Here is a 14,132-nt window from a genome sequence, read left to right as displayed (position 1 = left end):
GGATTTTTTTATTGATTGGCTTTCTTTTAAGGTTCTTGTTTGATACTTAGCCTGATTTATTCTAGGCTTTTAGAACACCCATGTTTAACTGTTCAGATTTTCTCAGGACTTCTTCATTGAATTCTTGCTTTGGATATGTGGTGCAATTGTTAAGACTACACTCTTTGTGTAATTGGTTCATATCCAAGTGAGAGCTTCTGTTCTTCTATTTCTTCTCCAGGAATTTTGATCTGTTTGTTTTCATGCAGATTTTTCTCCCCAGATTCTATGACTTGTTTAAATTCCCTTCCTCACTGAATAGGTTCAGTACTCCACACTGAATTAGTTTAGTACCCTATTTTCCTTGTAGTTTTCAATTCTGGGACTGTTCTATCTTACAGCAGTTCAGTTTAATCCTTTGCTGTTTTTTGTTTGTTTGTTTGTTTGTTTTCTATATGGCTTTTCTTTCTAGTTTCTTCCCCATTTGGGGAATCCTGCCTAGAAGAATCAGATGGGGTCAATTCAGAAAGGTGGGTCACTTCAGAAAAGTCCATTTTGCCTACAGGTGGTCCAGCCAACTGAAACTGGATTGAGAGCACAGCAGTTCTTGTTAGAATTTCTGTCATGGTCACTCTCCCAGCACACCATGCTTGGATATACATGGAGTTCTAACTCGCTGCTGGGAGTCACTTTAAAGTCTCTTCCCCTAATGGGAGGGACCCAGGCCATGTTGCCACTGTGCAACTCCCAAGCCACAAAGGACAGAATGAGGGCGAGGGATGGGAATGAACTGGTGATCTGGGAAGAAATTTTTCTACCTGGTATTTTTATGTTTCTTTGATGTAGCATTTGTGAAGTCTTTCTCCAGTCTCTACCATCTTCCAGAGCTCTAAGCACATGGGTTTTATCCTTTCAATTGCTAAACCTCCGGGGAGGATTTTTAGGGGCTGTCTTATGTCACCATGTTGATGACATCTCTCCGTGAGTTTGTGTTTGTTCAAATAGCAACAGTGGAATTTTCCACATCATATAATCTTTGACTGCGGGAGCAGAAATGTCCCTCACTACTTCGGCTCAGATAGCCACATTAATAGCTATCAGAATTAAAACAGCCTGGGTCACGACAGCCTACACCACGTGGCATCATGTCTGGAGCTTGAGATTTTTATTTAATATTCAAATAAAGATGTCTGGTGGTCAGGTGGATGCAGAAGAAAGGGTTTAAGTGGAGAGGTCCGTAATTGAAATTTGGAGTTTACATAATTCAGTTGGTAATCAAAGCTATGAAGCTACTAAAGGAGCAAGCATAGTTAGACAAGAAAATTCCAAGAATGAACCTTGAGCTAGGGCCCTGTATTATTAAGAGTTCAGTTGGAAAAGGGGAAAAAAATCAACAAAGGAATTTGACAGGACAGGAAGGATCAGTATGTTAGGAGAAAAACCAGGAGAAGGCATTGGATATCACATGGAAAACATGCTTTAAGCAGAAGAGATTGTTTCAGCTGGGTCAGTCAGTGGTACTGCTAGGCAGAACAAAGTAAGGACTGTAATTTATCATTAAATGTAAGAAAGTGAAGGTCAGTAGTAATCTTGCAAGAGAGTTTCAGGGGAGTGTTATGGTCAAAGACAGAGTATATGCAAGAACAGATTGGAGGCAGAAAATTGGAGCAAGCAAGTTTAAACAAGGTTTTCAAGAACAGAAGAGAGAAATCAGTTAGCATTTGGAATCTGTGTGGCATTGATCTATCAATCAATAGACCTGTATATTTATGCACTCACATGGCTATGTTTATATGTATGCTGTAGAAATAAATATTTTGATATATCCATTAAATAGAAAATATAATATTTTTGCATGTTCATGGGAATGATAAATTGGTAGGAGGAAAAGTTGGGAATAGAGAAATGAATGACTGGATTGCTATCCATGATACACAAGAGCAGATGATATCTAGTGCACTTTAAATGTCAGATCTTTAATTCATGGTAACATGAGGAAAAATATTATATATGTTCAACTATATATATGTGCAGATATAGTAGTGCAAATTTTGTTAATGTTTTCTTTTGATTGTTTATGTTTCCTTAATAAACATGAGAAACAGGATCATCAGCTGAGATCTTTGTGGGGAGAGGAGGTTTGGAAAATTGAGAAAAGAAGAAAATATAGGAAATATTTATCTAAAATTGGTACAACAGACTGGTCCTGAGAAATGATGATGAGTGCCAGGTATCACTAAAAGGGCACTTCATGGCTCACTATTTTAAGAAAAGTCAATTCAGAATGCTTGTGGGTCTTTCTTTGGCTAAATTTAGCTGTGCTAGTAGATGTGTGGAATAGGCATGGCGCTTAATTCAACCATTACTGTTGTTTGCCATGAAATTCCACGAAGCAAAGGAAGATTGAAAAGTACATATGAGGCAGTGAGTACAATAGTATACAATAAAAATTATTTGGGGAATAAAAGGAAGTAAGCAAGTGGAGTGATAAGGGCAATGAAAAGATGGTATGATCCATGAATGTGAGAGTTACATTGTGCCTACATATTTGACCGTGTACAAAATGCATATTTGTTCACAAAAGAAGACACACTTTTAAATATATATCCAAAAGTTATCTGGCACCCAAAGATAAGATGTAGAAAGTAAGATAAGATTTTCTGTGGATCACAAATAGCAGCACTGATGTTACCCCAAGGGACAGAGCAAGGCAACACAGCATCATAACCCAGAAAGATTCTCACCTGAAAGTTGCTTTCCTTTTCCTTAACAAACATGACAAGCTATTGAATACATGGGTTTTCTGAGTTATAACTGAAGTCATTTGTTTAATATGTTTAATTAAATTTGTTATCTCCTAATTCATGAATCAAACAAAAGAGGCATTGTAATACTTTTTTCAAGGTTGTTTTAATTATATTGTATTTAGTTTGATTCTCTTATCCATCGTATAACTAATATTCTTCTATACACTTGATTTATTAAATATTTAAGCTTCACAATGGAATTCGTGATATATATTGTTTTGTGCAATTTTTTCATTAGAATGTTTACTGAAATATTTTCAAAGAAATACAGCATTTACCTATGTATCCATTCAGTGTTTTCACGTGTGTATGTGTATGTGTACATATAAACACAGTTTAAATGTACTAAACTCATGTCCCTATCAGTGTATATAAATCCATTCAAATTTTTTTCTTCTTGTTGTGTGAGTTTAATCAACACTATCACTAAAATGCTACATATATAGTTCAAAGGTGCATTTACCATAAAATTAGTTGTTTTTGTTTTTCTTCAAAAAACACAGGTCTCTTTATATTTCTAATAGCTTTATAACAGAATCTTTTTCAGGATTTTATATTATTTCATGGGCAGAAATAATTATCAACTTAATTTATGACATAGCACATGGTATTTACAAGAAGAAAATACTGTGTTTTCTACTACAAAGCCATATTAAAATCATTTTCAATACATAAATGATAAACATTTTTCTCAAAACAGCTTTAGTAAAATTGTGAGCCACTATCACATCATTTTACAAACTGATGGGATTTTTTAAAACAGAAATTCTTATAATACTTTTAAAAATAAATGCTTATTTATAATTTTTTTCAAAAAATAATATGGCTATCATTTTTAAATATTGTATAGAATTCTCTCTAAAATAGTTTTTATGTGGTCATATTCAACATATGACTAAACTCTTGAAGAAACTTTACTCAAGCTGCGGGGTTAAAAAAATATCAGAAAGTTGTAAATGATTGCAAACCCGCCTCTCAGCAAGCTCAGAAGCATCAAGAAAGATTTCACCACACCTAATTATATTATACCACCTACATCAGATGAGGAATAGAAGTATCCATTTTGCTTATTGCCCAGCAGGGACTTGTAATATTGCTCTCAGAGCACTACTATGAAAAAAAATGCATTAGATAGACCTTTAAAATGTCATTCAAATACAAAATCCTTCAGAAAAGCTCATTATCTCTGGAAAGAATAAAACATACAGGCATTAAAACCTACGGGTTCCAGTATTTGGTATGCTTTTTGGCATTCTTTCTGTAATCAGAAATTGACTTTTTTCATCATTTTAAAATGATATTAGCTTATCTTACTAATTTAGTTACATAGAAAACTAAATAGAAGAAAGAAATTGGAAACATGCTGTTTCACTATTATAAGCTATTAGAAAATCATGATCTTTTGAAAAATTAGTAAATATGTGGATTTCATAAGGACTTAAAATCAGCATAAAAACAGTATTTTAAAACATATGATTATCTACTGTTACATTAAAGAGATTTATAGAAAAAGGAAATATTAGAGCCTGAGGGGGATTTATTTTATAAATGAAGATATTGTTCTCAGAAAATTATGAGACAGCCAAAATCACATAGCAGGTAAACAGCAAATCCAGGATTTGAAACAATAAGTCAGTATTACAATTGCCCCATACTACTGTTTCATTAAGCTCTATTTTCTATGAACTGGGAATGCCAAAGCTATGCTTAGGAAGTCATAGTTTATACACATTAATTCACTTTATATGTCTTATTTGAGGTGTATCTGGATTGGGTATCAAAATCATATTAACTTTTCTCTATAGTAAAGAAACATTTTGCATTTGTGTATGTGAATGTGTGTTTGCATTTGTGTGTGTGTGTATGTGTGTGTGGGGGGGGAGGTTGAAAATATAGCCGTCTAGTCAGATTTAATGGATCAGAAATCCTGGGAGTAAGTCTCAATCAGATATATTGAGCTGTAAATGTTCATACAGCTCCTCATGTGATTCTGATATATAGTCTGGGTTAAGAATCACTGCCCTTAAATATGAATCAAAGTTTTAATTTCATCACAAGATAGAATATTAGGCTGACAAAGACTAATAGAAATATTTTCATGCAACTTCAATCAAAGTGAAAGGACTTGCTTTTAGGCACTGATAATTTTCCAGATTATACCAGAGAAATTAAAAAGAATGGACATTCTCTCATTTGGGATTTCACAGGTTCCATTACGTACAATCATTCACTGTGATACAATCGATGACGATTTGTAACTTCCAGTCCTCGGACACATTACAACCCAATGTAAGAATAAGATTGGCCTGGTTCAACTGAACATATTATTGTCTTTAAAACATTGAACAAACATATCTGTACTGTTCTTTCAATTACTTCCTAAAACACTTAAATTTTAAAATGTTCTCTTCCTCTCCTTGGCTTTTTTTATTTGTTTAATGATCAGTCTTAGAATTGGTTCCTGAGAATGGCACGTTCCCTCATAGAATGCACTTACAGAGTTGGCGAAGAGTTGCAAATAGCATACCTTAGAAAAGTAATAAAAATCCAGCTGTAAAACTTTGCCTGGAAATATAAAAATTTACAAATATGCAAAAATACCTATATATTGTCCTTTGTTCTCAAAGACAATGCTATAAATATGTTATCATACTCTAGTTTTTCATTTCATTGGAGCTTTTTAAAAAGCAAATAGTTGAAACGTAACAGCTTGTCTTTTAAAATTAATAATCGTGGATTTATTGGTATCATTCTCGTGACTTTTGTCTCAAAAGGAATTCAAATATTTTAAACTATACCCTATAATATAAAGATGTTTTCATTTATATCATTCCATATTTTAAGGCATTTTATAGTTTAATTGTTTATTATTGTTATTGCTATTTTGTAAATCAGAACCTGAGCAATTTTTTTCAGCCTGGAGCAAAGTTGGAATGATTATTCTGATGATAGCAGACAGTTTCCAACATGCACCAGGGTTCAGAGGCTTGTCAGAAAAACAAGTTGTATAGCATTTGTCACAGGGCAAAGATATATGCCAAAGCAGTGTGTGTGGCCTTGTGAAAGTCCACTTCCATATTTAAAATCAACGTTTTGAATGTGAAGATGCAATTTAAAATGGTATTGCATTTAAAAATGGAATTTTCATAAAAAAATTCTTATGACATTAAATGTGCTTGATATAACAACAAAAAAATTGTCATGCTTTTGTTGTTCAGTGCTGCATTTCACATGTCTACAACAATTCTTGCAAACGTAGCAGCTTTCCAAATATGTTTGTTGAAAATTGTTAAATGAATTTGGGCAAGTGATGAAGGAAATGTTAATCACATTAATTTCAATCACTTAAACAATTATTTCATTGCTTACATTTTGTTAAATTTATCTTTCAAGGAGTTGTATTTCCATAAAACAAGCTGCAAGTTGGAAACTCAGATGATGGTTTCTGATGAAATTCCCTGGAGAAATGGGCTGGCTGAAATAGAGGTGGAAATCTTTCCTTCTGACCCCTGGAATGATCAATTCTCTTTTAAAGTCTTCAACTGTTTGGACGTGACTTCTCTCATTGTTGAAGGCAATCTTCTTAGTTGATTGGAGATGTAATCAGCCATAGATGCAATCAATTTACTGATGATTTAAGTTCACAAAGTATCCTCACACTAACAATTAGGCCAGTGTTGCTTCACCAAACAACTGGACACCATTGTCTGGCCAAGTTGACACATGAACTTAACCATCAGAAAGGTTTTTTATTTAGTTTTTTATTTTTTTATTTTAGTAGCCAGGCTTTGAGATGATTTATGCTTAGATGACAGGACTAGCACTGAACATTGTACACTTAGAAAAAAGGAAATGAAAAACAGTTTTCGAGGTTGATACTCTTTATTTATTCAGTACACTGGTCTCATTTTAAGAGACTGTTTGGTTTTAGGGGTTTATTTAGTTAAAATTAGGATCTTTTAAAATGGTTTGTGAACTGCGTATCCACTAGTAAATTGAAGGCTTTTTATTTAATAGTAGTTAAAATTAGGATCTTTTAAAATGGAGAATGAGTTTTGTCCTAAACGAAATATCTTTAAATGTGCTCCATTCTCCAAAATGTCATAGCTAAACTTTATAATGTGCTCATTCAAAATATGTTTGATGCAAAAATAGTGTTTCTGAAAGCAGATTCTGTATACTACTGAAGAGTCCCCCAGTCAGTTTAGATTTTACATTGAAAAGCAATATTTAACTTGTATTTATATTAAGTGTATTTAAAAATAAAACTGGCATATACTTCATATCTTTTCATTTCACTGATATAGTTGGTGAGGATAAGAATTTGTGAAATACATAATTTAATGTAGAGAAAACATAATGTTTAACAGTACCATTAGCACATTAATGTAGAAAATACATGAATCCGGTGGTAAAACAAGTTCAGTTTGAGAAATGATGCTTAAAGAAAATTATAATGTATCTTTGCACATTTAAAATATTTCTCATTCAGTATGAAGTGGGGTTCATTTCTAGTTGAAGTATGCATATGTAGTTTTTTCCTACAGAGGTAAAAAACGGGGACCGGGAGGAAATACAACTGAGAGATAGGGAGGAAAAAGAAGAAAATGATTTATTGATAGGACAAGTATAACACAAATAAATATTATAGCTGATCTAAAAGTAGGTAAATGGCATGTGAAATTCCTCCATCAGAGAACATTATAAAGAGTTTACAATTATTGTTAAGTAAAAGAAATGTGGCTGCCTATTTTGGTGTTGCTGGAAAAAATCTCTTTTCCAAGAAGTACTAGGGGATTTCTAAAGGGTGAATAATAAAAGTGGAGGTTTTCCAAATAAAAGGGACCTACCCTTCAAAAGTTGCAGTGTCAGAAACAATTGTAAATAAGCTGGTTTCAGTTCAATCAAGTCTAGGAAAATATACTGTAATAACCAATCTCTGATCATTCCCCACTTTGTAAGACCTCCTTTAAAATAAGAAACCAAAATGTAAAGCAATTATTGCATTTTTGCCTTTGGAAATCCCCTATTGTCTCTATAACTTAATGACACTTGCTAATTCTATTGCTTTTGAGACACTTCTGTTTGAGCTCTCTCTGTTCAAGCAGTTTCTCTTTCAACAAACCCATTATATTGATAATTATTGGTGATTCAGATTTCTTTGATATTATTATATGAAATATTCTATTCAGATACACAGATTTGTTCATTGTTTTGTTTAACATTTTTTACGAATTCTAGAGGCAAAAATCACTTCCTCAGTAGATCTTTTTATTTCTATTTAATACTACAAATGACATTTCTAGAAAGATGTTCAAAAGAAGTCAGTTTTATTGTACGGATATGAACATTTTGAACAATTTCTGAAGAACAAAGCATTCTTAAGCGACCTTATTTTGTAGAGTGTAAAGTTTTATTTTCATCTAGCTATATACATTAATGTTTTGTTCAGGCACTTCTTAGACTGTGAAGAGCTTACTCCAAATTAATATGTATTGCTATGCAATTTGGGAAGTATGAAAGCACTCAAAGTGAGGCAATGGATGATTCACTTCCTACAGAGGTAAAAAACGGGGACCGGGAGGAAATACAACTGAGAGATAGGGAGGAAAAAGAAGAAAATGAACTAAGAAATCCTTGACATTTTGAATTCTACTATTTGTGTTTCACAGGAAGAGATGCTAAACATCATCACTAAAGAGTGACCAGAGAATTTATTCTCATCCAGGATGAGAAACAAGCGCCGAACTATACTTCCCTGCAAAGTTGAAGATTGGAACCTGTTGAGGATTGAATCATGTCCTCATGAGGGGCATTTTCAGGTCACAAAACCTTGGTCCTATGGGTGTGAACCCATTTGTAAATACATCCTTTGAAAATGTTATTAGTTAAGGTGTGCCCAAAATGAATGAGTGTGGCCCTTAATCCAATGTGGCTGAAATTCTTATAAACAAAGGAAACTGGACAGACCAAGAAAAACCACAGACAGAAGCCAGAAGCTGGAGGTCAAAAGAACACAGAAGATAAATAAGAAAATGCCAGTATGTATATTGCCATGTGATGGAAAAGGCAAGTGAACCCAAGGATGGCAGGAAGCCAGTCTGAGAATGCCAGTTTTCAGGAGAGCATCGCTTTCCTGAAACCTTAATTTTGGACTTAGCCCAGCCTCAAAAGTGAGCCAATAAAATTGAGTTGCTTAAGCTATCCCATCATATGGTATTTATTTTACAGCTAGAAAAAGAAAACACTAAACATGATGGTTAAGATGAGACCTTAATGCAGACTCCTGAAGTGATCAACTTCCAATGGAAATGCGCTATATATGACAAGATCTGGAATTTATTGTATATATACAACTTCATATCTGAGCCACTGCGTTAATTGGCTGAAAGTTGCTTTATATTAAACTACTCACGTAGCTATGGCAAGGGAGCACATTCCATGACAACTTAAGGAAGAATATTCTATTGTTCTTATGGATGATACTCTTTTATATATGACCATGCTCACAGAATTCTTTATCAGGTCCCTTTTGAGGAAGCAGAAATTGACACAATGTTATCATGATCATTTGCTCATTTATAAAATAATTTAAGTGCAGTGGAATAATAGGTATAATATTGGATATGACTGGATAACTCCAAATACAAGAGAAAATAACACATTAAGTTGTTCGATTTGTGTTTTGATTATTGTTATGCACCTCTCATATCATTTAAAGAATATTTTTTCAGGTGGAACTTACTTTTACCCTGATATATGTACACAGAGATTGAAATCAGACATCAGAATTAACTTGGCAATGGTCATATCAAAATTGATGAACAGAAGTAAACTAGTTTATGTGACACTTTCCATGACTCTACATGGTAATTCACTAATACTTGTGACTTCATAAATAATAAAATGTATTGGTCAATAAGAAAGATAATAAGGATATGATCTAAAAACACTTCTGTTCAAACTTAGATGACAGGTGTTAACATTAAGTGGAAATATTTAGTGAATGTATTATATGCCAGCGATTAGGTTAAAACACTTTAGACACATACACTCATGTATTCCTCAAATCATCCTTCTGAAAGAAGCATTTTTTTATTAAAGAAATGCTTTTAATGTAAGAAGTAATTAGATTGCTCAGTATGCACATGGCAATTCACAACTTTTTATTATGTTACTGATTTATATTTGGGGGCAACATGGTAGGTTCTACCTTGGGCTTTGTTGCATATATATTATTATGTAACATTTTAATTATTACCTTAAACTCTGTTGCATATATATTAATTATTATACAACATATTAATTTCTATAATTAATTATATAACATCTATTAAATAGAAGAGTCAGGAGTTTCTATCTTTTTATACATATGAGCACCTTAAAAGATTCCAAAGTAAGGTCTTAAGTTTTCAATTTGATGAACTTTTGTATAAACCTACTACCACAATCATATTTCACTGGAAATACCAATAATATTCAATTAATCCTATGATATACTGCATAGAAATTTTGAACAGATACAAGTTAGTGAAAGTGTGAAATTCCCATAAAATCATAATGGAGAACAAAATATAGCCTGAAATAACACTGGACATCAGATACATATTTCTAAAGCAAGTGGATAAATTGTTTATTTATATCTTACAATGCTTCTGAAATTTATCTGAAGAATTTTTAAAGTTACATATATTACTTTAACTGTGTGTAACATGTTTTCAAAAGGATTATAGATAAAATACTCATGATCTTGAAAGATCTCCATGTTTAAGCAATATATATGTGTTTTGTATGTTTATGTATATATATATATGTAAAATATAAGGCATATATTATATATATATGTAGCTTCTGAAGGATATTATCATATTGTGCCAGAATATTTTGTGGTATATTAAAATGCATTGCTTAATTTTGCACACAAAGCAAAAAGGTAATGAGTAGGATATAAGAAATTTCATATGAAAGGTCAAGACATTTTCTCTCAATACCGTTTGCATGAAATTAACATGATTCTATCACTAACTGAAGTTGGCCTAATTTGTAGCATAAAATTGTACCTAAGATTAAGATAGCAATTAGGAGCACTGAGTTACCGGTAAATTACTATCAATCAAAAGTTTAGCCCATATTTCTTGAAGATGACCTCCACAATTATTAATTTACTCTCTGAAGTGAATTCCTTTTTATAATGAGAACTGTGTTAAGATTTTGGATTCTTAGCAAAAGAACAGGTTTGCAGACATTTTTGTTAGCATTCATTATAAAAAGTAGTATTTATGAAATATTTGGTATACGCATGATGGGAAGTTTTGTTTTTTGTTTATTTTATATTGTGTTTCCCAAGCCACTAGCTTATGTCAAGTATCCTACTAAAAGCATCTTTTTCTGTTGAAATAATTGGTTGTTCAATTTCATCTCGATTTACAATTAGAGAATTATTTTTCAAAGTATGGCCTGCAGACCGCCTATATCTCACCAATTGTGAAGTTTATTATATATGCACTCCTAAGCCTTGTGACAGACATAAGGAATCAACCTCAAAGTAGAAGTCTAAAATCTGAATCTTAACAGACTCTCCAAGTGATTCAAATGGCTAATCCAATTTCATGCTACTTTTCCGGACAAGAGTGAGATTGTCTTAACATACTTTGCAATAATTAGTGCTCAATCAAACCCTAAGAACAGACTTCATGGAGCCTATTAGAAACCAGAATTTACTCAGAAATAAGAGAAACAAGGCAAACTGAGGTTTGAAATTCTGTACCATGACAAAGGAAAAGTAGATTTATCCAGTCTTTACAATATGCTAATCACTTTGATAAGCACTTTAAATAATGTATTATTCAACATCCTTAAAATAATAGACGAAGTAAGTAAAATATATACTACACATATTTTAAAGGTAAAAAAAAACTGATGTTAAAATAGTTGAACTAATGCTATTAGCGCTGAAGTTTCATAAATGGCAAAGCTATGATTCAAAGTTCAGATTAATTTCCCTTTCTCATGCAATTTCTGAACTTCAGTTGTTGAAGGAATTAGGAATGCCAGGCGAAAAAAGGCTTATTGGTGTCAAGAAAATGAGAAGGATCTTAAAATATTTGGGGAGAACTGTCACGAGAAAAAGCTATTAGTCTTATTTTCTTTTTCCACAGGGTAAAAGTTGTACAACAAAGCGTATTTTGGTTTCTATGACATTTTCTTTTGTAAAAAACAAGGCCAGAGGCAAAATAAAATGCATTTTTTTTTTTAGCAAATTGAAACCAGATGATTATTTTTCATAGCTACTATAGAAGAAATTTCTATATGTGTGTGGAGTGGTCTGGGGAGTACAGACTATACTATTCTAGTTTTTCTAGTCCTCTAGTTATTTGTTAATTTTTCATTGATAGGATAACTGAAGATAATCTATATCTTATTTTCTACTTTATGCACAAGGGAATATCTATGCAAATGAAGAAAAAGAAATATCTTGGAGAAGAAAACTTTTAAGATTGTATAGCAGACAGGTAAATAATTAGAAAGCATAGAGTTAGGAATATAAAGGTACCATTAATAAGGGCTTAAGCGCATAGAAATAAGTGCTCTAGAGTAATCTAATTAATGGAAATGTATTCATTGAAATATGAAAATAATTTCCCTCAGTATTATCTAATTGCATTTTTAAAAATGTATTACAACTGTGCAATAGTAACCGTATGGTTTTCTGTTAAGTAAATATAAAAACAAACTCTGAAATGTTGCTCTGAGATGCCAAAAGACTATAATTGCCATTCACATGTTGTAGAATTCATTTTCAACTTGAATGTACAAAACAACAATATCAAAATAGTATGACTATTACCAAAATAGATATGTCTCAAAAATGACACTAAGAGGAGAAAATGGGGCAAGGCAGGGTGATGCATATGGGAATACATTCAATAAAAATACAAATCTATGTACAGAGAGACTTTTTTTACCTTATGGGATTAGAATGCTGTTAAAAGTATAACATGAATAATTGGAGGAAAAAAATGTATTTTGCATATAGTTTACTTGAATAAACTGACCTCAAATTTTTCTGCTATCAATGTTGGTAAGTTAAAGATACTCTAGCATGCACATGCATTTTAGAAATCACTGACCTTTGCAAAAATCAGATTTAAATTAATGAAAGACGTTTAAAGTAGGCTGTTCTTTAACACTGAGTAGAGAAAAGCAATCTAAATTTTAACCTTACAGTCTTTGCACATGTAATTGCCAATTCCACCATGTCAACATATTCACTAACTTTTCCCTTTCAGCTTCATTTTTGTTTATACTTGGAGTTATATAGCAGTAATTATGAAAATTGCTCACAGCACACCTTGTTTTAACTATAATGACAATCCATGGGGTGGAGTGAAACATATGGTAATGCTTAATTAATTTCTAATGACTCAAATGCATTTTGGTGAAATTTACACAGGAGGAACATTTGCCAAAATGTCGTATTTTGTTGTGTTTGTCCTTATTCCTCATTATTAGGTCTACATTATGTAAAGGTAGAAACCTAATCTTCTACTACAGAAGGATAGTTCTAGAGAGTAAAGAATTGCGATGACAGATGGATTTTTGTTAATCTGAATTACTTTCATTTGCACAGCCTGGGGGTGGGCTGGTCAAAATTGCGATAACATATTTTATCGTCCCAGTGCATACCTAAAGTCCACTTTAAAAATACTATGCCTTGACTTTTCCTCCTCTGAAGTTATGTTTAGGCTGACCTTGTGGCAGAGTTACCTTTTTAACATTAAACCATTTATTTAATTCCTACAAATTATTTGGTAGGTTGGAGTCCTGTGTGAAATTTAACAGTCGTCAAAACACTGGAAATGTTAACGTTTTTGGAGATCATCATATAAATTAAGATTCTGTTACCTTATCGCCTTCAGAAAACATGATGCCATCCAAGGCTCTTTTCCAAGTGATTTCTGGAATGGGCTCCCCTTCTGCTTCACATAGGAGTGTGACTTGTCCATTCTCGTGCGTAGTCTCATTTCTAAGTTGCATTATGTGAGGCTGTACTGTAAAGAATATATACGTTACTCACTCTGTAATGGAAAATATTCAGATTTAAAGCCATGGTATTTAATGACTACTTTTGTATACATTCTAGCAACTTGCTCTGCTTTTTAAGGATGCTTCAAGAGCTGCAATCCACAGTGAAAACACTTTTTTAAAATAATGCTTATCTATTATTATTATAAAAATAATTTGAAATTGCTTACAAACCAGCATACAAATCATGATTCTTTTAAAAATGTAAAAGTTACCTTCGTATTTTTACCTCTTTTAAAGGCAAAAATTAGGTTAAAAAAT

The 14,132-nt window shown here is 32.4% G+C and overlaps 1 protein-coding gene across 2 annotated transcripts in view; it reads right to left on the bottom strand.

Moving 5' to 3' along the window:
* Positions 1-14,132, bottom strand: part of NCAM2 (neural cell adhesion molecule 2) — a 556,652-nt gene that overhangs the window by 176,941 nt on the left and 365,579 nt on the right. For both annotated transcript variants that reach the window (XM_077118759.1, XM_077118760.1), the window contains exon 8: positions 13,692-13,837. In XM_077118759.1, coding sequence (XP_076974874.1) covers positions 13,692-13,837 — 146 coding nt within the window. The remainder of the gene's footprint in view (positions 1-13,691; positions 13,838-14,132) is intronic.

The sequence above is a fragment of the Tamandua tetradactyla genome, chromosome 10 (assembly GCF_023851605.1).
Source record: "Tamandua tetradactyla isolate mTamTet1 chromosome 10, mTamTet1.pri, whole genome shotgun sequence".
Classification (NCBI taxonomy): Eukaryota; Metazoa; Chordata; class Mammalia; order Pilosa; family Myrmecophagidae; genus Tamandua; species Tamandua tetradactyla.
Note: the sequence above shows the minus strand (reverse complement) of the source record. Positions and strands in the feature narration are given on the sequence as shown.